Here is a 26,451-nt window from a genome sequence, read left to right as displayed (position 1 = left end):
AAAATAGATCTCTGATCGTTAGAAACAACTGTCTGTAGTTAACTTTTTTCTTTTTCTTTTTTTTTTTTTTTGCCAAAACAGGATAACAACTTCAGATAGCACTTTCATACACTAGAAGACCAATGGAACTAATTTTATTTCATACATATATTTTACAGTCCAGTAGACAAGATATTGAATTCTCTCTGATAAAGTCATATTCTCTCCAAATATTTAGACAAGAAACTTAACGCATTATAAAAAACTGTGTTATGAAAAGACAGATTTCGGAAGATCGATGCATATTTTTAAAAAGGATCACGTTCTTCACGTTATTCCATGTCTTCTGTGATTAGGGAACAACAAGGCTGACCTGTTAACTATTCACAGACTTTATTACCAACTGAAATACAATAAATTGCATTATGAAATCTTGCATCGGAGTTCATTAATTAGACTACTGATCCACAGTGAAAACATATCCATCATTTAGAAAAGTATTAGCTTTCTTGTGGGATTTGTTTCAATGTAGCTAAAAATCACTTAACACACAAAAAAAAAAAAGTGTGTGTACAGATAAAAATGACACACTGGCAATAAAAACAGACATAACGGCTATAAGCAGATGTTCTTCCAAAAATAAATTTGACATGTTAAGTGACAAAACGTCTGGAAAATATCCAGTATTTGATTATTACTCTGTTTAACCCAGATGAATGTGACTGAAAACCAGTCTGCCATGGCTACAGTACCAGTGATTACAGATCGCTAACCCTGACGCAGTCTACAGAGTACATGAGCTACAGTAACATCAGCATCTCGATGCAGGGGTTCAGACAGAAAACTACGCTTCTAACGGGCTGTTTCTTCATCAAAACAAGCAAAAGAAATAGGTTTCTATCATAGACGAGCTTGTTCAGGGAAAATATGACTTTAATTATGTTGTGTGTTGAAAAGGCTCCTTTGAGTTATAAAGGCTTTTGTGAAAAGCCTTAAAATTCATTGCATAGTTGAAGGGGTTTAGCTGTCTATAACAATATATGTAACACAGCATAAGCAGACTGTGTTGATCAATATTAAGTTTGCAAATAGCACAGTTTAAGAAGTATTAATGTATTATGTTACTTAATTTTATCTATTTACATTTGTACAAAGTAAAGCTTTCATCTTACCCTTTTTGCATATATGAACCATTAACCCATGAAGCAATCTTTTTACATAAATATCTACAATTGTCTTCACTTCTGATCTGAAAGAGCTTTTGCATGGTTGACACTGGTGGTGGTTTGTTTCTAGTCAAATCGTTCAGATTAACGTCTTGTTCTTCAGTTCAAATTTTGAAATTTTCAAACTAGAAATAAAATAGAGTAGGAGACACGAGGAACATATGGACTTGGCTAAAAGATCTGGAAAATTTCAACATATAATATACAAAAAAAAAAATTTCAAAATCTTTGCACTCAGGTCTATACATATTGTACAGTGGGTCGCATCCCCAGTCTGTATCAATGACTAGTAAGAAGGTCTTTATATTATGTTCATTTACAACGTCCTGTCCCTCTTTCTCTGTTTTTTATTTAGTCTCTGCTTATCGAGCTTCGATGTCCTTGAGGGTGTGAGAAGGAGGCCTCTCTCTCATCTCTGTCGACAGAGGAGTAGTCCTTCTGGGAGACCCAGGCCGAGGTCCCAGAGTAGAAATAAGAGGTGGAGGGGCACTGAGAGCTGCTGTGGGGGGAGTTTTATTGAGGATGCCGTTTTGGTGTCCCGTCGAGGGGCTGACTCTGGGGTAGTGCATGCTGGGGAGTCCTGGCGTGATTAGGCTTGGGTGAGGCAGGTGCCCATCCAAGGCGGCAGGGTGAACCGAGTGCAGGCGTGCATGTTCATAGTCCTCTCTGAGCATGTGCAACCGCTCCCTATCATCCAGGTGGTTGCCCCTCTCGTGCTCACGTCGAGGGTCAACAGAAAGCGGGTGGTGGTGATGGTGATGATGATTGTAGTCATGAGGTTCCCGATCCCTGAATGACCTGTCTGCTTCATATAATCTTGGTGTAGAAAGACGATGAAGGGGGTCATTTCTTAGCAAAAAGTCTCTGCCCAGGGGGTCTCTGCGATGAATATCTAGCTCTCTGTATGGATCTCTTAAGGGATCTCTCATTGGATCCCAGTGGAAAGAAGGATAGGGAAAGCGTTCTCCACCAGGAATTGGGCTAATTCCCATAAAAGGGGTCATCATGCGAGTCCTATCCAGGCCACTGATGCTGTTCATGTGATGTATACCAGTTACGCCTACAGTCATGGGCATAGACACCAAAGGACTTGGATGGACGTTAGATGTAGATATAGGCGGTGGCTGCTCAGATGACCTGTGAGTCTGAGGTCCCTCAGGCTGAACATCATGGTCTTCCTTTCGCTCCTCCTTCACTTTGACTTCATTGCTTTTCTTCGGATTATCGTACGCCGGCTCGTTCTTCCTCTCGGCCTCACGGTTTGAAGTACTATTAGGCCTGGTGCTCTCCACAACGGGGGGCCTAGCATAGGGTGAAGGAACCCTGGGCATTTGCTTAGACTCTTCCACCACTCGGCTTTCGTGGCTCAGGCCTTCTTTCTCTGAAATATAGTTGTCCTTCACCTTGTGCTCTTCAACATTAATTTCCTTCCGAGATTCAGAGTGATCCCTCTCTCGTTCTTTGGGTTTCTCTTTTTCTCGAACCTCGGGATTCAGATGGCTCCTGATTTGCTCACTTGAGCTGCGATTATGTCCGAGGGAGTTTACTGGATGGATAGGTGCTGGCGAAGGATGGCTGGAGTGTCTTTTCTCAATGCTCTCCCTGCAAAAAAGAGAAGTGTAAAAACGAAGGCATGAGAAACTCTGCAAGTAAAACAAAGCATCTAGGGTGTCTGAATTCATAAATTTATACTCATTGCTTTGCACAAAGCTAGTAACATGCAACATTAAACGCACTGTTCCTTTTGCACACCCAAAACACCAGAACATCCCACCTCTAAACTACGCCTATTCTATTATCTTGACCCAGAAGAAGATCCCCGAAGCTTTCATGGTCAACAGCAAGTGAAAAAGCTTTCCTATTAAAAATGAATCAAACTGATAAGGTAAATCTAATTCCGCAGTTCCAGTGATTTTGACTTCTCACTAATTTCAACTGATCTCTGAGTTGGAGTCTCTCCATAAAGACAGCTCCAGATATTCAGTGTTGGACACATGTTGCTTGCCGAGCATAGAAATTCCACTCCACGCGGGGTGATGGACAATGTGCTGTCAAAGGCAAAAGCGTGGGACAAGCAGGGAGGCTCTCTGAAATCCCAACCAGCTCCAGTTTAGACAGTGTCTCTCTGGGTGCTTCAGTCTCTGCTCAGCAACGATATAACCTGAACACACTCAGATGGGGACAGCAAGTTGAAACTCACTCTGAAGAAGCTGTGCAATACTGGCTTGCCTGAAGGGCAGCTCGCAGGGTGGCTGTGAAGTGGACTCTTGCTCCTTCACCTAAACAATCTCTCCTACCTCCTTTTCTGTTGAACTGAACTGCAGAAGATTTCTACCTGTAGGTACTTTTGGATGGTGAAACTGCACCAACTGCAGAAAAAATATCTTTGAAAAGGAAACTCTAATTATTATAATCTCACCAGATGTATCTTTTGCTGTGTCTAGATTGAATTGTTGAAACTGTTTCTATGGGCTGTTTTTATGTGTCTGAGAGACCTCCGGGAGTCCAGGATGCAACTGTTAGAAAACATTTTTAACATGGAGCATTTGACAGCAGAACTACCTAGTCAGCACTGACTACCAATTAACAACTTGGTATCAAGTTCTGCTTTGACTGACTGTGTCCTCAACAGTCTGGATACTGTGTCCTGGCTCTATTCCCTCTTGCTCTCCACCAAAAGCTGAGGCATTTACCAGCTTCCAGATTTGGACACAGTGAGTCCAAGTCAAGGCACTCCAGTGAAGGTTTCTCAGCGTGAAGACTCCGTTCTTTCACTTTGCTGGGAAAGCACTGGTTTGTGGACTCTGCAATACCCAGTCCCTCATTTATTTTGCTCACGGAACTAGTTCAGTGAGCACTTTTAACTGCTTTATTTCACTAGAAGAGCTCATTGAGTCTTTTTGCTGATACATAATTTTCTATGTAACTGATGTATTGTAAATTACACATAAAATTTAGGTAAATCAACAGGCATTTCCTGTAACTAAAGAAAAATACATGTGCAACCAAAATAACATACACCTTTGGCAGTTTCATTCTATTCAGTTACAGTCATGGTATTATCTCAAGAGAATATTGATTATATAGGTCACTCAAGTCAACTACATGTAGCTCAGTGGTCAGAGAGGGGTATTTTTTCATCCTCACATTTGTCAAGGGCTCCTTAGGTTAATAATAAGGGAACAGCTCTAAGCCTTTATTTCCACAAAAAAGAAACTTAAGACCACACTCTCCGACGAGCTTAGTGGTAAGTAAGGTATGTTTTGAGGCTGTATGCTACACTGAAAGATGCCGAGTATCTTAGGCCAAGCATGTTACATCATTTATGTCGATAAAAAGACCAATAGATTCTTGGGTTATTATTTTTGTAATGCTCTAGGATTACCTACACTTTAATGTCATCATTAGAATGAAATTACTCAGTGACATCTTTTAAAACACCAGTGAGAAGGAAAAAATCCTATCTTCCTAATGCTGGGCTGGAATAAGAGAGTCCTTAAACCAAAAAAAACCCCACATTCACAACTCCAAATGATGTTCCAGGATAAAGTGGGGACTGTATCAGGGCCCTGCAGTGTAACTCCCCAGACAGCTTTGCACCTAGGGAAGGTTCACAGATCGTAGCTTCTTATTATCTAAACTATCTTGAGGGATTTACCTTATCTCACTCGAGGTAGGAGAGGGCTGCGGTACACTGGCCATACAGTTCATCCAAGAAGAGCGAGCAGTGATTCACTGCACCCACTAAAACAGATGGGGAAGAACCAAGCTAAGAGGTACCTCTGAGGTACATTTCCACCGATAACAGGAGAAAGACGAATGCTTTTGGCTAGACTGCCCATTTAGGGGCTGACAAAGTTAGACCCTTGATGATAGGATGATTTTGAGATTAAATCATACCTCCGGGTGTGATTCCCAGTTCTCCCTTTTGAGGAAATTAGCTTAAAATAGATAAGAGAGATCAGGACCTCAACTAGAAAGCAGAGGTACATCCTCACCCTGCTGGGTGGCACTGAAGATAAAAGAATAGGTGTGAGAGGCTCCCAAACTACTCCAGAAACGATCTACACAGGGAGCACATCTCCAGGGAGGGATTCTCAGCATCTTCTCATACAGGCAACAGTGTGTGCATGCTGCAAAGTACAACTCTCCAAAACCACACAGACGGATGCACAGCAACACTAGATAGGCAAAACCATTACTGTACTAAACTGATAGCTGTATTGTGCAGAAGTATGAAGTATGGATGACGCATACTTTTAAGCTCTTGAATTATCAAAAAGAAGTATGTTCTGAGCTATGATATGGAGTTCAGGCAATGCCAAAGCAGCTTGCAAGGAATGTATTTCGGAAAGTAGGAACGCTTCATAAGAACACAACAAAACAGCAACCGAAATAATCACGTAATTCTAAAGACTGCCCATACCATCAGTAACTCAAATGCTTTGCCATTCAAGCCAGTAAAGTTACTCACATGCTTAAAGCATTTTGCAGGACAGAATCCCCAATTTGTAACAGCAATTTATTTTGAAGCATTAACACCAGACATGAAAATAATGAAGCTATGCTACCAAACAGAAAATATTCCAAATGGAAAATGTAGGTGAAAAGATCTGTAGTTTGACTTGCTCTTCGCATTTTACAACAACATAGGAAAGCTCTTAAATGTATTTTTAGAATATCTAATGTGTTAGCATAACTTCTTTTAGAAAAGGCTACTAATGCGTATCCTTGGGTTAGTGACAGAGAAGTCAGAAAAGCACATCTCCTAAATATCCTTTTATGTTAAAAAATTAGAAACAAATAGCCATTATGTAGTAAAGTAATGTGCAAACTTAACAGGAAAGCCATTAAGCCACAACTGAAAAAGCTGCAATCAGCCTCTCTACATTTTTCAAGGAAGGCATGACACTTGCTGAATGGCAAATTCTTATAATTTGGTACTTAAATGTTAAAAGGAATTGTTACTAAGTTAACTATATAACGGGAACAGTCCTGATAAGAAAAATATGACCAGGTTTCACTTTCCATTAACCCTTCCCAGCCTGGACATGCTAGCGTGCAAGTCCGCGTAAAACACTGAATAAAAACTGTGCTCGAAGGTGTGTAACAGCACTGCATGTGTGTGTGGCTTTTTTTGAGGGGAATTAAGGTTCATTTAATGAACTGCATGCACTTAAACTTATCGTGGTTTTGGAACATGACACACGCGATGCATTTTAAAGCATTGCAATTTCACCAGTGGTCCCTCTGGGCAATCCATTTTTGAAGAGGGAGTTGGCATTATTTGTTTTGGAGACCAGGTCCGATTTACGAAGATATGTAAGTATTCAAAGGCGCAGATATGTGTCTGATGGACTCAGTACATTTTCTTTTTCATCCTGTCAGGCACCTATCTACACACTGAGCCTTCAAAAAAGACCTATCGCAACGCGACCCACAAGGTAACGCAGCGTGCGGGTCCGATTCTATTCTCACTTGACGCTGCCTGAACTCTGCTCCAGCGCAGCACCTTCTGCTGAAGCGGGGTGCAAGTGAGAAGAGAAATAGATGCAGCAGGAAACACCGGAGTTCGAAACTCGCATCTCCCGTAGCGCCTCGCGCCACAGGCAGCAGCAGTGTCAGCTCTCCGGGTGTCCCTCTGCTGAAGCTCTGGTTTGACAATGTGCCAGGCTGGGAAGGGTTAAAAGCGGAACAGAGCCCCAAGCTTTGAACTAGACAATTCTTGGAAGTGTTCTTTCGTACCTTTCTTTGTCATCTTTACTAACAGATGAGTCTCGTTTATCTACATCTCTATCTCTGTCATGAGCTGCAGCAGATGAACTGCGCTCCAGCTCTCCTGGCTTCAGCCAGGGCGGAGGGGTCGGGAACGAAGGAGGAGTTCGGTGCAGTCGGTTCCAGGGCTCGTGAGGGTTGCTAAAGCTCTGCATACTGGGGCCATCCTTGTGGCCGAACATTGAGTTGGGTGCTGAAATGGTGAAGTGGAAAACAAAAAGGTTTAAGAAAAAGGTATGCTCTAGTGAAGGTACTTACCAAAAAAACTTTTACAGCACTCAGAGTTAAAATGAATACATATTATTGGGAGCTGGAAAAGGAAAGGAAATTAATAGAGATTCATTAGAGGGTCTCATTCCTAAAAAATGGGCAGGCATCTGACAGCTGTTTTTAATTGGGAAGGGAAATGCTGCGGATAAAATTGACAAGGAATGACGGAGTAAAAGTGACAGTGAGCATTATTCCAAATATTTTGGAGACATCAGCAAATGACCATTTTTTCAGACTATAAATAATGGAACTTGTTGCATTTGATCCTGAACCAAAGTAAAATAGTATGTGTCCAAAAACATGGCAGATTTGAAGTATGGGGGGAGAGAGAGAAAGAGTGATTTTTAAAAGGATGATCTTTTGTGATTGGCCAAATCTAGAGAAATGTTGATGATCCTGGACAAATAAATGTAGGTTTGATCTTTTCCAGGCACACGTCCTGGATTACTGGTGAGAAAGAAAAAAAAACGTTTCCATCCACAGGTAGGGATGCTGCACACATTAACTGTTTCTGAACATGCAACAAAACCATGAGAGATGTCACAAATTCCTTAGACTCATAGGTTCTATATTCTTCTTCTATATTCTTTTTAAACCAAACAACGTAATGGTGATAATTAGCACTATGTTGAACCCAAACCAACAGAAAATAATTTACTGATGACTAAAACAACACTGTTTTTAAGAAGAAAAAAGATCGCTTTTCAAATTTCCATCTCTTAGTCGTATGTCGCCTAAGCAACTGGTAAAGAAGACAGCAAGGAGTCCCCATCGCTCAATATCCTAAGTTACACAGCAAACGAGAATTCATAAACAAAGAGGTTACTCACTAACTGTCGGGTTCCCGAGTCCCCCGAAGGCATTGCTACCCACTGCAGTGAGGCCGCTGAAGGAAGCCGGTCGATTGAAAGGCTCTGCAAACCAACAGGAACAGCTGAAGCTCACCGGAGTGGTGGTGATTATGATAAAGCATTAGTGTCTTAGCCCACTGCATTAAGTCTGCATGAAAACCCATTCTGTGCCCGTCTGTAGCTGAGCATCACCCTCCCACAACACAACAGTGATTGTGAAGGGGTGAGACATTAAAAAAAACCACTTTTTTTTTTTTTCAACAACAGTATGCAGCAGGACAACTTCCTTTACAACCAAACAGATGAGGTGTTAAAATATACATGTTATTGAGGCCTGTACTTCAGCAGAAGTAGCTAATTCATTTTAAACCTGCAAACATCTCCATTTATATTTGCTTTTATACCCTTCCACTTCAATTCCACGGTCTTTCTCAGGAAATGCCCCTGCCTCGCAAGACTATTATTAACTCTGGCAACTGTGCTCCGAATGCCTTCAGGCCATGTCTCCTAAACCATAGCCAGGATATAAATAAAATGTCCTGTTACCCTGGTATGTCACGCTGACTGAACATTTTGTAATTCTCTTGATATTTATTTCTAACACTATATGATAAATAGTATGGACTGAAAAACATCAGACTTTTTTTTTAGTAGTTAATGAATGCAGAGTATAGGTAAACCATACGAAGAAAATTCTTTTCTCACTTTACTTTGGAGAAGTCTTAAGAATTTTGATGAAAATACTTCTGATAAATGCCAGCACAGAGGACAGGAAGACCAAACTCAGTCATTTTCTATAGGCAGCTAAGGGCAGAACGACAAACCTACGTTGTGAGTCTGCTGTATCAATTTGGTGACCCTCCCAAAATCCCTCCCTATGCAAAATAAAATCCCAATTTGGAGTCTTGATCTCAGATGCTCCTGTAGGTAGCAGACTCCGTTATTACAACATTCGTAAGTTGGAAGGGAAATAACAACATTTGGTAACTTGGGTGGTTTGATGTTAAAATGCATATTCACTCGTTTTCGAAACCAGACACATTTGAGGTCAGATCACAAGATTTTAAGGATATCTTTCCCACTCACTCAAATGTAAAAGCAGACATCTAAGTAGGAGTTAGGAAAAGAAACACCTCTACAAACTGAAGCCTTAACCTTAAGGCATTTTTTTGACTGGTTATAAACGTGACTACGATGAAAATTAACCAGCCCTGTCCCTCCAATCCTCTAATGCCCAGACTCCTTTCAGAAGTATTTCAAAATGTGCTGTCAGTGGTCTTATTACAGGTATTTAGAATCGCTACTCAGGTAACGGCTAAAATGCGCAATTTATAAAGGTTAAGTAGGCAGGATGCTCAGAGTGTCCATGTGGGAAACTTTTAACGGTCTCAATGGTCAAAGAGTTACTTCTGGGTTGTGTTCACCGTTAGTTATTTGCAGAGAGAACGTACCTAAGTGAGCAGCTGGGTTGAGAAAGTTGCTGTGGTGAGGTGGTGGGCCGAAAGGGGTGCCGGCTGGATGCCCCCCACCTGCCAAAACAAAGCAAAAGGGATGAACTCCTAGTAAAAGCTCAGGAAGGAACTCCCTGTGCTCTGGGCTTGACTACCGTTTCTTGAAGAGCAGCTCACACGAGCAGAGATTGCTGCACACTGGGTGGGGGCTCTCACGTTAGGATCCTACGCAAAAAGCAGCTCCTTTTCTGAACAGAAATTCCCAGTTAGAATATCAGGGGCAGGAGTGGCGTTGTTTCATAATGTGAAAAAAGAAGAGCAGCATGTAAAAAAAAAAAGTTATTTCCAACCTGTCATCTCCATGATGACATCACCAAGTGAAGAACTCCTCCTCCATTTGCTACCCACATTGCATTTCAGTAGGTTGGGCTTTTTCAAAAGCATATAGAATAACTTCCAAATATTTATCAAATAGACTAATAGCCCCTGGCATGTCTTGCAGAGAGTTCATAAGCCAAAGCATATGGAAAATTTCCTTTTAACATGGCAAGGATTAGTGTTTTAATGAGCATGCCACAAGACAGAGATTTCACTTCTCAGTACTCACTGGCTGTGGAGAAGAGAGTCGAGGGCCGGGCCAGGTCATGGGGGTGGTGGATGGCTCCAAAAAGGCTGGGGCCTGGTGGCCTGCTCAGAAATTCAGGCTTCAGGCCAAAGTCCAGCTTGTGCGGATCAGACTGCATCTGTTTCTGAAATGCAAAAACAGGATTTGGAAGAGACTGTCCTAAAAGCAGTAAGAGGCCCTTTCAGGATGATGTGGGTATAGCTATTTATTCACACTGACTGATGTCTTAACAAGAACAGAAGTTTCTGGAACCCTGAACATATGTGGCACAGCTCTTTTCCTGGAAGGGGAATCTAAAGCAGAGAGAGAAAATCTCAGGCTCCCAATGCACATTTCCCACAAATTTCAACAGTGTTTCCACATCCATTCCTCCGGAGCAAAACACTGTGGCACAAAGAACAAACACAAAAAACTTTGAAGAGCCCTCAGACACTTGCTTGGCTGTAAGAACAGGTCTGCCTAAAAACAATAAAAACAAAGCCGAGGAGAAATGCTACGTTTAGACCCGATCCCAAGTGGGCAGGTGTGTTAAAAGCTGGCTGAAAGCACCAACTGTAAAGGCACGGCTGCCCGCAGACCCTCTGCCCACTGCAGGAATCCTCTGCCAGACAGTTACAGCAGAGACAAGTCAATGGACACCAGAACCATAGATTTTAGAGTGAAGCTGTGATGAAGAAACACTTGCCACAGTGCACCTCTCAGTGCCTCTCTGACTGCCACTGAGCAGATTAGGTGCTAAAGTGACTCAAATTACAGATTAAATGCATTTGAGTCGAAAGAACTGAAGTCCCACTTTGGCTGCTTGCACTCCACATTCAAAGCACGGTATGCTGCTGTCTTTATTTATTAGGTATTAGAATCAGCAGGCTTTCTTTTTTAAGGTAAATTTGCTGACGTAGCTGTATGGTGAATGATAAGTGGCTGAAGGATGGGCTCTTCTCACGCCATGTATTCATTTTAGTGGCCCCTACTTCAACAGTTTTATAGAATGAAGAGGAAAACCAAATTCCCAATTACCTGTGCTGCCAGAACTCCCTAAACACAGATTGCTGATTAATTGTGCAGGTCAGCTGAAAGGATTTACCAATGTGTAACACTGAACCGGTAGATCTTAACAGTAATTCTGGAGCATGTTACGCTTTATAAATCAGTATTTAACACTGTGCCAGCTCAGAGTACAGACTATTAAAATGCTATAAATATGCATATTAAAAAGATATGACCAAGTTAATGTGCATGCCTAGTAGCCGTTTTTCAAGTGCTAGTTACATATATATGTACCTGTAAGGCAGGGGGGGGGAAAAAAGCCACCCAAAAAAAGGCTTTCTCAGTGTTTTGAAATAGTGGCCTGCAAAGATATTGAAACTGAAAAGACAGCCCAGTTAAGGTCATATTTTTTAAGGAAGTAACGCTGTAATGCTTCCATAATTAATAAAAGTTCAGAAGATACAAACACCTCAGTTGAAGCCTGTGTGCCAGATTTTTATGCTGTAAACTCTTTTTATTCTTCTTTTTAACAATCAAATTATAAACCTCCGACAGGCATTATTCAGAATAGCAAAAGCTGGCTGAAACTTTAAGTGCAGCCATATGAATGGTGCTGTTCTAAACAATGAAAAAAACCCAACCTATCTGTCTGAGAAGGAACAGGGATATCACGGATGCGTTAAACAATTTTTTGAATGGGTTAGGCTACCTTGAAATAGTACCAAAGAAAACTGATCATATTTATTTTACCCCCAGTTGCTGTTCAGGAGAGCATCCCTCTTGATGATAATCCTCACAAATGTATTTCAAGTCCAGCAAATGTGTAACAGGGCCCACGAAACCCAATGTAAATGTCTGCACTAATTTCATGGCGTGTTAGATCAGGCCGTGAGGCCATTCCCAAGAGAGAAAGGGCCAATTACGGGAGCATGAATTCCCTCTTGAATCCAGGCCACTAATGCCCTGGTCAGCCTAAGCAGGAGTGTAGAATTGCTTTGTGCCCAGAGCTGGTGTGCAACCCTGGCTTTGTCTGCAGAATTCCCGGGGTGAGCAGACAGGTTACACAGGTCTAAACTGTGTCCTGGTGCAGAGGTTTAGGCAGGCAAACAGCATCCACAGCTGCATGCAATTTCTTCTGGGGTCAGGGAGGTTGTGTTTTAAAGCTTCCTACCTCGCCTGCTTCTTCAGTGTCTGCTGCTGCCCTCTGCAAGCAATTACTAGCGGGCCAGACAGTTCCCAGTTCTTCGAAACTTTGCAAGCAGTCTGGTGGCACCGCACACAAACTTGAAATCTCTGAGTAAAAATGTTTTATTCCCTGCATTACGGTCAGGCAATATCTTCAGCTTGTGCAGCAGAAAAGGCACATTCACAACCTTGGACTAGAAGGAGAAATCACCCGGCAGGAGCCTTCAGCCAGAGATTTCATACAGGGACATAAACCAATTCGCTCCCTGACTGTACGCCATACCTAATTTTTTTGATTGATCTGAAAGAGTGAAATACATTTCTCAATTACTCTGAAAATTATCATCAGGCAGAGCCTCAAAAAGTCAAGTAATATCCTTTCATACACTTCCTGTTTTTTAACACTAAAGACAGGAAAGTATTAGGTAAAAGAAACAGCTGCATGAAAATGGCATTTACTATGATTTATAAATACACCAGTATGACCTCTCTCTGAATATCAAATCAAGGAGGATTCAAAGGACATAGATAGCATGGGAATAATAATTTCATTTCAAGAAAATACCTTTTCAATCAGATTTAAAAAAAGGAGATATAACTCTTTAGGTCTATAATCTTGTCTTTTTTGATAATGAGAAGATGAATGAAGATCACTAGCAGGGGAAACATAAGGAAGCAGAGGAGAGAGATACGTCTACTGCAGCAAATTAACCTGTCAACCTTGTTTAAAAGGGTTATTCTTAAATTCTATTAGCTGCAAGTTTTAGTAGCTGTTCAGCATCTTCATAGTCTTATAGTACTACCTTATACAACTCAAGTGCATACCCAGACTGCCAAGTGCTATGGACTCCTTGTAAATTTTACTTTCTAACACAAGCTATTGACTCCTGAAGTACAAGTATGAACAATAAAGAACACCAACCTTTCTTGACTTGCTGAAAAACTTGAGGAGCAACACAGAATTATTCAGGGACAAGTACAATGAAATCATAAAGGGAAAGAAACCTCCTGCACAGACTCCATGTGCAATGAAAATGCAGTTAAACAAGAATGGAAATATCCTAAGTATTAAATGAATAATTTTTTTTTTTCTCTGACAGCTGTTTCAGGAGAGCCTAAACTGACATGGCCCTTACCCTTGAAGCATGTGTAACAAAGAGAAGATTTCCAGCCTTCAGTGCAATGAGACAGTGTCTGGGTAACACTGCTCCGCCGGAGAGCCTGTGTCTGCCTGACCCGCCCAGGGATGTGCAGGTGCCAACCTCCAGCTATGACGGGTTGTGAAAAAAGACTCATGGGAGCTTCTGCAGCCACACTCCATAAAGCATCTCAGGGACAGGAGAAATCTTCCTGTGCCTTCTTCTGTCCATGTACATTAATAAGAGGAATGGGACCTCAGTCCTGAGCCTCTCCAGACTTAAAAAAAAATTCATCTTGACATTTTTGGGTCCCCAGCCATAAATAAAAGCAATGTTGTAGCTCACAGGCACACCCATTTAGCTCTTCCTAGCTAAAATCTGGTTTCTAGCACCCAAGATCTGGTATCCTTGCTCCAAGGCATCACATACATTTCTTTAAGACTATACCTTTGGGGTTTTTTAATTCTGATATGCCATCACTATGAAATGTAAGGTTATGCTATAGTGCTGCCTATGGCTACTTTAAGAAGGCATTAACCGCAGACAGCATGGAACTGCTACCAGCAATAGACAAACTCTGCCTCTCACAGGTTTGCACTGTGCAACTCATCTGACATTCAGGCATGCCCAAAAGACTGACCTTGACTTTCTGTTGGTGATGGTATATCTGCCAGGCGATGTGAACATGCATAGCGCACCACTTCCCAGGTTTCTGAAAAAAACGAAGGGACATGACATGAAGCAGCAATTTTCAAAAACTTGTGAGGCTTTATTCTAGTTCTAGCAACTCTCGCCAACCCTCAGCCCAGTCTGTTCTGGTCTAAGGGATTCCCCACACCAAGACAACTGAAAGCAAAGGGTCCCCCTTCAGTGCCTTCCCTCTCCGTCTTCTTGGGAAACCAGAAACGCAGAGAATTTGCCCCTTGCTGAGAAGGATATCCAGGAATGCTCCTGGTGACTCTCCTCTCCAAACTCATGCTCAAGTTTTACGCAATCTTGTAATCCTCTGATGCCACTGGCTGAGAATGCAGCTTGTTTCGCTGAAATCCATGAAACTGTCTCTGTTAGCAGCTGCCCTGCATAGCTGAACTATCTCACAGCTGTACACTGAGCTCATTTCTGAAAGTGCACCTATTCTAAGACTAGCCTTTCCACCAAAAGATGCAAATCAAAGCACTTGAAAAGATCACTCTGGTTTTCAAAATGAACCTGACTCCCTCTTGAATTTGCTCACCTCTACCTGTGTCATAAATACACTGAAAAAATAGGAGGCCAGTCAGTTCTCTGGGCTTGGCAGGGCTCTTTGCATCCTTCCTGTCACTGTATTTTTAATTCATGGGGTGGATGAGGGAAGAAAGAACTAGAGTGCTATTTGGGCTTTCTTGTTGATTTTGTACTCCGTTTCCAAGACATCTGCAAATCTTGTCTGAAAAACATTAATTCAGAATATACTTTCTCCAATTTTGTTATTTAGGGGTCTGAAGTTAACTACACAACTAATGATCCCTGTGTATCTCAAAATGATCACAGGAATTCAAGGCTACTGCTAACTTAAATGTTTCAAGAACTATGGCATATGGTCTGCCTTCTATTCCTAGGTGTGTATCAACCAACAATTAAAAATACACAAAAAATAAACACATCTCTCACACATACTCCCCTAAACTTAAACCTTTCGCTTATTCACAGCCAGTGGCTTTGCTACTGATTGAATAAACTCGCTTGCTTAGTTTGATCAAAATTTAGACCATCACGAACACCTGAAAAATCAACAAAAACTTCTTTTGGATCACTGAACGGCTGGATCTATTGATTCTTATTTCTAAAATATTTTGTGTTTGAAGTGGATTGTCTGTCTGTAGTGGACATTAAGATACTTGAGTAGGAAGCACCGTACTGAGTAACACTGAAAACACGTGGGAAATAATAAAGGGCAAAATCCTTCAGCCTGCAATGAAACGACAGGGGATCACTGCCAGGGTAGGTCTCCAGGATATGGCTCAGGAAACCCTGTAAGTCAGCATGACAGAAGGATTACCAATATTTAACCTCTGGTGTTCATGCGAGGGGGTTGCACGGCAAGAACAGACAACTTCCAACTTGAAAATGTGTTTTCCTGGAGTGACCACAAGATGCTCACAAAGAAGGACTGATCATGCTGCTCAGCAAACACGGTGTAAAATACTCAAGATGAAACACGGCACCACTTCATAATTAATCTGCTGCTTTAACCCGGTGGGGACTGAGACGAGCTTGACAAACTGTATCACAAGATTTCTTACCCTCAACATGGGCCTGAACGGATCTGTCAACTGTGAAGAAGAAATGACAGCTTGGTTACATGCCTGTCACTCAAACAATTGCTCTAATTAACAAATTTGTATTGCTTCATTAAGAGATGAAATTAAAATGTTATAATTTTACTTTCAAATGAAGCCCTTTCGGATAATAATTAGTCTTTCGCCTCCGTATCCGAGCCAGTCTCCCTCCCCCCATGGCTGGTGTACCCAAGTGTTGACAAGCAACTAAACACGCCTCACACAGAGTGCTCTGTCCTCTGGCATCACCATTAATTTGTTGATTTAATGCTACAAAAATGGCTGGTTAACTACTCTGAAGAAAAACACAGATCTATCCTTTGGGCAAACTTCTGTTCTCATCTTTCAAAGCTGCTCAGCTCTTGAGAAGATCGGATGGTGGACAGGGCCTCTTTTTCACAGGCTTGACCCCACAAATTGGGTTAGAATGGGCTGGGATGGTGTTTCAGACGTGTGCCTGCAAACCAGGGACTGTGTCCGCTCAAGGGCTACGGCATTAGGTCCTTGACTTGTATATTCAAATAGTCATTACTGACTGACTTCTTGCCTGATGCGTTCTCTGTCACAAACGGGTTTTGCCTGCACTGCAACAGATGCTGTTAAAGAGAGGCTGTATAAAAAAATGATTTTCTCATTGCTATTTTTTTGCGTAGCCTATTTTTTTGGGGGAGGTAGATTATTTTTTATCCTCCTTTTTTTCTCACATTTCATCAACAAATGCTGGCAAACAAATACAATTTATTAGGTATTTGTCATTTGGTTTGGATTTTCTTTTCTGAAATGCAATCCTAAAACAGATTTATAGGTGTAAGAGGTACTTTGCAGACCCAGCAATGGCACAATATCTCATCTTGAAGTAATCAAAACTACACTACAAGTTGAAAGGGAGCATAAAGCTAAATAACTTAACGATGGGAGCCTCTAAAGAAATGACATGACTGCAGGATGTTCCTCATTGCAAACCACGCATATTAATTCAAGGAGGAAAACAACACATGGGCAGTCGCAAAGAACAGAAAAAGGCTAAGAGATAAAGAGCTGAGACAATAAATGCTTGTTCACATACGACAGAACTCAAAAATCCAGAGGCGCCAAGTGATCAATAAAGTGCATCCGTATTTCACTGGTGCAATCAATGACACAGTAACCAAGGGAGTAACTGTCATTACCCATATTACAAACAATTACAGAGTAGAAACATAAATCTAGGGGAGGTTTGTACATTTCTACATTGAATTGGACTTTTATGCCTTTACCCCCGGGGCTTGTGGGGTTGCCTGCTGACAGCACAGTATCTATTTGCTTTTGCTAATGATGAACAGAAGTAAAGATCAGGATTTAAATTGCTCTCATACAACTTCTCTCATTCTCATTGACTTAGATCAGACAGTTTTAGGATGTTAATTTGGGCACATTGAAGATGGCAGCTCTAGCATTTAAGGCTTTCAGAAGGAATAGCTTGACTTGAGAAAAAGAAAACATTTCCTACAGACCCGTGGATCTTTCTGTAGAAGGGTATGTGGGACAGTTCCAGGTCTGGCCGCAACATCGATAGGATTGGAAGTCTAGAAAAACCACAAGGAAAGAGAACATTAATGAGTAACACAATGCATAAAAGCATCCAAAAGGGAAAAATAATACTTCTTTGTTATTAACATCGTCTAAGCAATAAACTTTTTAAACAGCAAAAGATAACCATTATAATCCACTTAGTAATATATGTATTACAATCTCAGCTTTCAAACTTTCATTATCTACCAACTTCCCACGAATTTAATTCAAAACACAGGAGTGAACAGTGACTGTTTACACTGGAAAATCTTTCCACTATCAAAAACCTGATTAGCAACGCACTTCTGATAAGGCACCTGAAGCAGTATTTGGAGGACCAAGCTCGTGCTCTGCTGCTTATCAGTAACGCACTAAACTGGGTAAAACTGCCAACCTGACTTGCCAGCACACAAAGCATCAGTAATCCACTTAGTCACCGTACAAGGATCTGAACTCCACACACAATGAACTGTTACCCGACGGATATCAGGCAAAAGCGACATCCAACTGACAAAAATTAAAGCCTTTCCTCCCCCAACTTGAATGTAAATATTCAGCTAATATAACAAAACACAGCTTTGTGGGGAAAAAACAGAAAAACACTACATTGAGACAGAGCTTCTTCCTATGTTAAAATGAAGAAAAGAGGAAATCAGCTACAGTGTAACTAACAAGTAACAGAGTTGTTAACAGTCTGATTACCATACGTATGAAGAATTCCACTAATGAACTGTGATTTACATATTCAGTCATTACAGTCGATGGGCCAATTTAAGAAAGAAGGTGTCTTCTCTGCAGAAATTTCAGTCCTGATTTCAGTATTTAGTTGCAAAGACCACAGACTGCAGAACATTATTTCAACCCGCTTAATAAATCAAGAGTGACTTCATGAAAACAAAGGAAAAAAAAGACCCACTAAACTCATCACATGTATCTATCCTAGCTAGCTGAAAAGAGAGGAGCACTAAATCAGTGTATTGTGTTGCAGTGGACCTGTGAGATAATTATGGAAATGAGTGATCATGATTTAAAATCCTGATTATGACATGACCTCACATTAATGCATACCGACCCGAGAACTGCTTCTAAAGCTAACTATGCCATTATATATAATGTTTCACAGAATACACATAGATATATCTGAGCCTTGGGAGAAATAACTTCTCTTTGTAGTAAATTTGGAAAAAGCCAATCGTCCTCCGTGGGATGAGGCTGTAACTGGGATCTCGATCGCTCCACAACCTGAACAACACGCAACCCAAAACCTAACGTGGCTCCCAACACCGGCGTAGTAGAGAATTTCTTACCTTGGGTTGAAATGCTCCTTGCAGCGAGCCAAAGGGGCCAGTTGGAGGAATCATGGGAGGAATACCTGATACAGCTGGAGGATAGGAGTGAAACAGCTGTAACAAGAAGACAGAAGAACATAAATACAAGCGCACGTCAAAACGAAGGCAGGAAGTTGAACGAGACAGAGAAAGGATTCCCGCTTCGCACTAGGGAAATGGTACATGGAGAAAACTGAGAAGCACTGAAAGAGTGACCTTGTTGCAACAATGTTAGTTAGAGCAGTCAATGAAATGTTGACAAATGTCATGACGTTTAGAGCTTAAAAGCAGTTCCAAAATCATAAAGCAGCAACCTGTCCCCTGGGTTACATCACCAGAGCGTAAGAGAGACCTTTCCCCCCTCCAACTACTCATTTGTAAATTGGACGGTAGTTTTAAATGGGTTTAGTTTGCAAACTGTTTCAAAAGGAATGGCAGAAGGCTGAGCCAAATCAGACTTAGAAAGCTACTGTCTAAGTGAGAAAAAAAAACCCTGACAAGTTCTAGGATATTTTATCATTAAAACTCCATTAGTATGTTTGAATTTTAATAGTATCTGTAGGAAATGAGGAAAATATGGACAATTTTTACTTTATTAGCCTGTCTGAGAGGGTATCTCGTCACATCTAATATTAGCAGAGAGAAAATCTGATTTGTAAAAAATTATTACTTAAACCAAACATCGAGCCAGAACCCCCCAAAAACTTAGGGTACTGTTTTTATGAAGATAGAGTACTAAGCATAAAAAAGTGCACATCTCCCCTGACCTCACTGATACAAACATATCTGTCCTAAGAGAGTTTAGTAAAAAAAAATAAATCAACAAAAGCAGTTCTGTACTAACACAGACAAACACATGGGAAACCAGCAAGTAAACCAGAACCTCCAAATCTTACATTGTCTCTGCGGTCCAGCTGTGAATCTTTTGCTCACGCTGCAACACCGTTAACTTGACCAATTCCATGAACAATGCTGAGATTACGCACAAAATTGGTTTCTGGTAGAAGTCGGGGGTTCTAAGCATCACACTGCAAATATGTTCTCACTATGAAACCTCAGGATCTAACGGGGGACTCCGTTGGTGTTGCCACCCAAAAACCTGAAGGGGTGTTTCCTGGCTGCTACAAATCCACCTCTGAACACAGCGGATCAAAAATCAATCACCGTGGGCTACTTTTAAGATCAAATTAAATGAGTTAATGGCCAATTGAACAGAAGCAGGACTGGGCAAAGTAAAAGACTGGACACGTGGAGTGAGCAAATGCTGAGAAAATCACATCCCAGAGCAAACAAGTATTGCAAATTTTTAATGAATTTGTTTATGCCAGGAATATGTATGAGCTTTTCTTAATCATTTTTCCTTTCCCTAGCTTATCTTGCAAGGTCATTTATTTGTATTATGCTTACTGAATGCTGAGGAAATATTTCAGTATTTTAGAGGTATCAAAAGATTTTCTCGCTTAAAAAGCTTGGTATCGAGTCTCCTTTCATAATACGTTTCCATTGTTGATTTTAATTATATTTAATTTGGACCCGCTCCATTCAATGATACAGAAAGCATTTTTAGATTAGTTGATACTGAACTGCAGGCATTTGAAAAATCATTAAGAGACACACGTCCTCATTTACAATAACTTTTAATGAGCAAAATGTGTTTTAAATCCTCCAGTGTCTTCTGCATTTAATTCTGCGTGTAATGGACTAATTCCAAACGATGGAAAGAGATGTAATACTAAATATTCTATTGGCTATAAGTAATAATAAGGAATGCTCTCCTTGGAGTTTTATAACAGCTGGTGAGTTAATTACATGTGACCTTTCCTCAAGGTCACAATTATTAATAAAATATAAATATTGTATCTCCAGGATCTCTCTGTCTCAGTTAAATTCCTGCAGCTTTCAAAATCCATCCTTCATAGTCGGTGTTTCCTTCTTCTCCTCTCTTTTGAGCAACATTTTCCCCTTCTAGCTTTCCTCAGGGAACAACATGGAACCTACAGCTTTCCTGAGCCAGGAGCAATGCAAGCCTCACCTAGAGCCAGCGTTACCTGTAGGTAAAAGCCCTGCTGCAATGAGCACCACCCCCTCAAGAAATGATTATGGAATCTAAGATGCCAAGAAATAAAACTGCTTTAAATCTCTACGTGAGCTTCATTTGAGCTGTCAGGGAACCTATTCTACGGTGGACTGACTTTAATGAAACAGACCTTGCTCTCCCGGAAAAAATTCACACAGAAGTGTTAATACCATCACCAGCTTTTTTTAACATGTCTGAGTTCTTGGTGTGGATCTGCAGCGGCAACTCTATAGTCACTAGGGAAAGGTCTTCGGAAGTGCCACGGTTTCACAGCATTTCTAGAATAGGAAAAACCGTACTGGCAATGCACTTGTGCCAGCCGAAGCATTCTTTTTGATACTGCAGCTGCTCAGGAAACCGATGCAAGCAGTTCCTCTGTCACCTGTATAAGCTATAGTCATAGCAGAAAAGATGACTGAAATACCCAGGCTAGTGTGGCCTTGCCGTAGTTTAAGACAGACTGTTAATCCAGTGTAATGTGGAGCCATCACATCGATCTTCCGGCATTAGCTTGCTAAATATCCAACAGACGCAACAGTGATTATTTTGCAACCACTTCACAAGAACAAACCTTTCCTGAAGGAAGGGCAGGGAGCCTTAACGGACCAGACCTTGGCTGGTGGAGCTCTGCCAAGTTCAACAGCACGGCTCACTGGCTAATCGAAAACAACCTGAAGCCTTTCCTTACTTGAAAGGGGTAACACCATGGCCTTTGCAACTCAGGTAACTGCCCGATTTGTATGAGATTATGCCACTGAATTTGAAAAGCATATACAGTTGGAGACTTTTGCAACGTTTCCTACATTGCATGTCAACTTCTGTGCTTTATTTGTCTAAAATTCATTTACTTATTTCCCAGTTCCGTGTTCTTGCTTGAATCAACACGCCACATTAATGATAATACATCTTTTGAATCCATGTAAAGCTCAGCAAATAAGAGTGCAATTTTGCAAACAATGATGCAAATGAGCAGCATTACCCTTTTGAGTAAAAGTGATTATCGCAGGCTTAAATGTTTGCTTAATACTCCTGGAGCTCTGATCCTGCAAACACACTCATACATTTAAAGTTACTCAAATGAGGTGTCAGAAATTAATCGGGCTATTCACATGTACCACAGGCGTGAGTTGTTAGCAGGAACCGTGTTTAATCAGTGCAGTGGGAAGCATCACACTATCAGCTTAACCAGTTTTTTTTGCCCAGTTCCACTTCTAAGCAAAATCAACACATAAAGCGAAGTGCTTTGCAAATTTCTGAGTGCTGATGCAGTACTCCTTCTCTCATCAAAATATCACTACTGGATTTAGAAATTCTTGTCATATTCAACCAGACACCTGCCTCTGCCAATATGATGTAGGAAACACGACCCATATTTCAAGCAGCACATGAATCAGTAGATTTAAATCCTTAAGAGCAGAAGCTTTACAATTAACTGGAATACTGAAAGTCAGTTCATCTCAACAGGTAACATTTTTGGCAGCTCTTAGATAAACACATCTAGTGCACAGCTGGATTCATGTTGCTGTCATCAAACAGAGCTTTCAAAACATAACAAGCCCAGTGGATCAGATGTGCCTTTGAAATCTGAAGAATAAGACAAGTTTTTAGATTTTATAGAACAAAATATGATATATTAGGAAAACTATTAGATTACCTATCCCTCAAGGATTTGTATGATAGTTTGTCATTTCATTTCAAGTTTCTTAGGAAAAATATCAGTCTAAGGGTTTGTGGCCCAACTGAAACACAGTGATGAAATTACTGCTCTCTCCTGCTTCATGTAACAGTCAGCTCTTCTGTCTCATCTTTTTCACATCAAACCTGTCTTCAAATGGTGTACGAGCACGGGATCTTTTGATTGGAAAAGCTGATACTGCATCTTTATCAGAAACAAGCACCACGAATGCAAGCCTTCAAAAGCCAAAGCAACCAAGAACGATAATGGTAAATCCTGGAGTGATGATTAGGGAGAGATTCGACATTGTGCCATTGACTGAGTGGTGATCCCAACCCACCACAGAAAAGCAGTTAAGTCAGTTTTAAAGAGAGTAATAAAACTCACACTGTGACGGTAGAAGGGGTCAACTTTTGTAGGGTATTTGTCAAACTGCAAAGGGATCAAAGCACAAACTAGTTACTTGATATTTCCTTGCTTTAGTTCTGTTGGTAAAATAGAAGACTACTTCTCTACTATTTGGCAGCCAACAGAGAGGAAAGAATATGCAGAAAAATTAGTTTCCAAACAAACTCTTCGGGATTTTTCTTTCTTCATGGTAAAACAAGGTCTCTACAAGATGGCAAAAAGGAGAAGGCACCAGAGTGCACCACTCCAAGCACCGGGAAGTCTCACTTGCGACTCCAGCCAGCAGCCTCGTCCCTCAGCCCCTGCGCTGCCACCTCAAGCTACTGCACACGTGACAACCGTGAGGAAGGGCCAGTCCTTCCTCTCCTACCCAACCACATCTGGGCAGCAGAGTACTCCTTCCCCGCCACCTGGCAATTTCTTAAATTTTTGTAATAAAGAATAGAGTTGTGCTCTACTTATCCTCACATTTCTGCCTGGGGTACGCACCATGGGCGGTGCTGGCGTTGGCATGATGGCAGTGGGTGGGATGGCGTGAGGGAAAGGCGTGAAGGTGTGCTGGTGTGTGTGTTGGTGTGTGTGCTGGTGCTGATGCTGGTGCTGGTGGAACTCGGTCCTCAGGTACGGCGGCGGGCCCAGGGAGGCCCCGCGATCTGCGCTCTGCGAGGCCAAAAACCGCGTGTTTAGTTCCTGACGGAGAAGATCTTGTTCTGAAATACAAACAGCAAAACAACCCCCCGTGAGCTCAGGGACTTTTCCAGATCTTGTGCCACTTGCGTTTTGCTGGCTACGGTAGCAATGCTGTATTTAAAACTTCCTAGTGGTAAATCAAGACCTTGCACAAGCTAAGAAAGCTCCCTCAGATCTTCCCCAAAGGCCTCAAAGACAGAAGAAATTCTCAATTTCCCCTCTCACCAAGCGTACCTCCACTACAGCATTCCTCTGGGCATTAACCTGAGGGTTCTCCCTAAATTTCTGTGGGTACAGACATAGTCCTAAAGGGATGAGGAGACAAGAGGGAGTAAACATCAAGTGGCTGCTGCTAACATGAGTACCCTTTCGCGTGACACAACACGATGTTATTCCAATGCTGATTATCTTCTATTTTCTTCCCGCAGTTCCTTTTGACAGACCTGGGAGGAACAGACTCTTTACAATTTCCCCACAGTCAAAGTCTAAAAAAAAAGCACAACTCTCTCAACTGATAAAAACCTCTGGATCTCACACACACACAAGATCTTGCATGTACAGCAGCTCAGGATCATTGTGTGCACAGCCACGAGAGGCTTCCCCTCTAGCCAGGGAAGCAATGCTGGGCACAGATCATGACTGCAGCAAAGACGTTTGCCAAGGGACTCACAGATTCTGTGTGGCTGCATTATGACCTCTAGCGTGTTTTTACCCCTGGTGAGAAAAAATCAGACAAGGAAAAAGCACAGCCTTCCAAAAATATTCATTCCCAGGGCAGAAGAAAAGTCTCGTGGGTACATGGGTATGTCTCATGGGGACAGCTTGAGTTTTTTAGCTTTGCCATCACTCCAAATCGTTCAGCAAGTACAGCCTCTACCCAACCAACAGCCCTCATCAAACGGACCAAAAAGAATTATTCTGACTAAAACTGGAGAATTGGCACTGGACCTGCTCAGGCCGTGACCCGTCTGCCTCTTACCTGAGTAAGTACTACCAGCTGGGTGTCCTGGAACCTGCAGTGTCCCTGACGTCAATGGAGGTGGCGGAGGCAAAGCCGTAGGAGGGGCAAACATATTGGGGTGATGTGGGTGTGCGGGGGGCTGGAGGGTGGGTGTGAAGGTATGCAGCGGGCTGTGGCTGGGTAAAGAGAGGGGGAACGGTGAGGCGGAGGGATGGTGAGATATGTGCGGAGGAGGGCCCTGAGTCTTGGCAGGAGTGCTGCTTCTGCTGCTGCTGTTAATGAAAAGAAAAGCAATTAAGCGTTGCATGGAAGAGAGGAAAGCTCCAAACATACACATACACAACCCCACCGAGCTATGCATGGCTCTCATTAAACACGTTACTACTGCAAGTTACGTATTACAAATGTAAGTTACTTTTCTAGCAGTACCACCGTGACATTCCTTTCTCCCAAGCACCTGCCGTTCTTTTTCCAGTACCTTTTGCTTCCTGACGCCTCTCCACACCATATTCTCCCTCTCTGTCAGAGGTTGATACTCCGTCCTCCAACAACACAGGAATGACATGCAAAGAAGTAATCAGCCCTGTGCATTGCATTCATTACCTAATTATCAGGTCCTTTCTACATGACTGCTTCTGACTCATGTTTTCAGGCAAATGAAGCTCAAAATCAGTGATCACTGCACTAATAAAAGTTTAATTTTTTTGCTATTACTTAGTAAGATGAAAGCCTGCAGAAAACGTGAAATGAAGTTGAGAAGGCAACAACAGATATATGCTTGTTGTACAGTTAATGCCAGTCTCTACCTCCACAATATAAACAGACAAGTCATCCAAACAAATATTTCTGATTCCATTGGGTGCATTTTTTCAGGTTTCATTTCCTACTAATGAGTATTTAAAATATATTCATGGAGTGCTTAGTTCTACTCGTCCTTGTTTTAAGTAACGACACGCTTCTATTGCAGTGACTTTTAAAGACAAGTAATACCAACTTTAGTCAAAGCATGCAGCAACCGTAATGCTGGTTCACCAGGTGCTGAAGGACACCGTCTCCCTGCTGGAAGGGCAGATTTGGGGAAAGATGACCTAGTGCTGAGAGCATTAGCTTAGAGTAGGGGAAACTGGAGGTCCCTGACTCACACATTACAGATTCCTGTGAACATGTTGTTTCAACTCTCTGTTCATCCCTGTTACCCCCTACAAAAGGTGAGGTTTATCTCACTGTGGCCAGCTGAAGAGAGAAACACCAGACTGCAAGGTGTCAGCAGTGCAGGGAAAGAAATTAAGCTTTAAAGTCACTGGTGCCAGGCCGTTTGTGCTCTGCTGTCAGCAGGGCCAGCAGCAGTTGTACCATCCCTCTTGCTCTAGGGCACGTCAGTAGTTGGAGATGTTTGCAGCAGCAGATGTTTACAGAGACAGCAGGGTAAAAGGAGCGAGCCTTCCGAGAGCAGCCCAACCTGCAAGAACTCGGAATTTCTTCCCCTTGTATATATTGCCTAAAATCCCCTCCAAAAACCTGAGCACACAATGACAGGTAGGGAAAGTAAAAGCAAATTAAGTAAGTGCTTGGGAATATCCAGCGTTTATGAGAAGGCTACATCAGAAATGAAGCGAAACCGGCTCCTTTCAGGGATGGAATTAAGCTTAAACGAACAAAGCCCCCTGTATTTCCCAGAGATGGGACGGGCCGTGCTGTCGCTTCTCTCCTTCACTTCAGCTAATTCATCTCCCCTCCCTCCAAGAATCGCCACCAGGCAGCCCAGCCCAGCCCGCCAAGACAGGGCTTTGTCATGCTCCCGCTCGCAAAGACGGGGCTTCGTCGCGCTCCCGCTCACCTACCTTAAGCTGTTGAGGCTGAGGCTGCTGCTGTTGTAGGCAGAGAGCGGCTGTGAGAGGCTCTGTGAGGCCGCGTGGGGCTGCACCGTGGGCAGGTTCGGGTGGGCCGGCTGTGCC

General features: G+C 42.0%; 1 protein-coding gene across 1 annotated transcript; it reads right to left on the bottom strand.

The window, feature by feature from the left end:
* Window positions 1-355: 355 nt before the first annotated feature.
* Window positions 356-26,447, bottom strand: AUTS2 (autism susceptibility candidate 2; the record flags this gene model as incomplete). The annotated part of the gene is made up of 13 exons (XM_009867640.1): window positions 356-2,807; window positions 6,951-7,173; window positions 8,081-8,164; window positions 9,553-9,630; window positions 10,160-10,301; window positions 14,129-14,200; window positions 15,771-15,800; window positions 17,300-17,371; window positions 18,665-18,760; window positions 22,825-22,869; window positions 23,335-23,555; window positions 24,515-24,768; window positions 26,338-26,447. Coding segments are annotated over 13 exons (2,667 nt in total), but the record flags the coding sequence as incomplete, so codon positions are not given.
* Window positions 26,448-26,451: the final 4 nt, after the last annotated feature.

Source organism: Apaloderma vittatum, unplaced genomic scaffold (genome assembly GCF_000703405.1).
Source record: "Apaloderma vittatum isolate BGI_N311 unplaced genomic scaffold, ASM70340v1 scaffold28614, whole genome shotgun sequence".
Classification (NCBI taxonomy): domain Eukaryota; kingdom Metazoa; phylum Chordata; class Aves; order Trogoniformes; family Trogonidae; genus Apaloderma; species Apaloderma vittatum.
The sequence above is the reverse complement of the archived record's forward strand: the minus strand, read 5'-3'. Positions and strand labels throughout refer to the sequence as shown.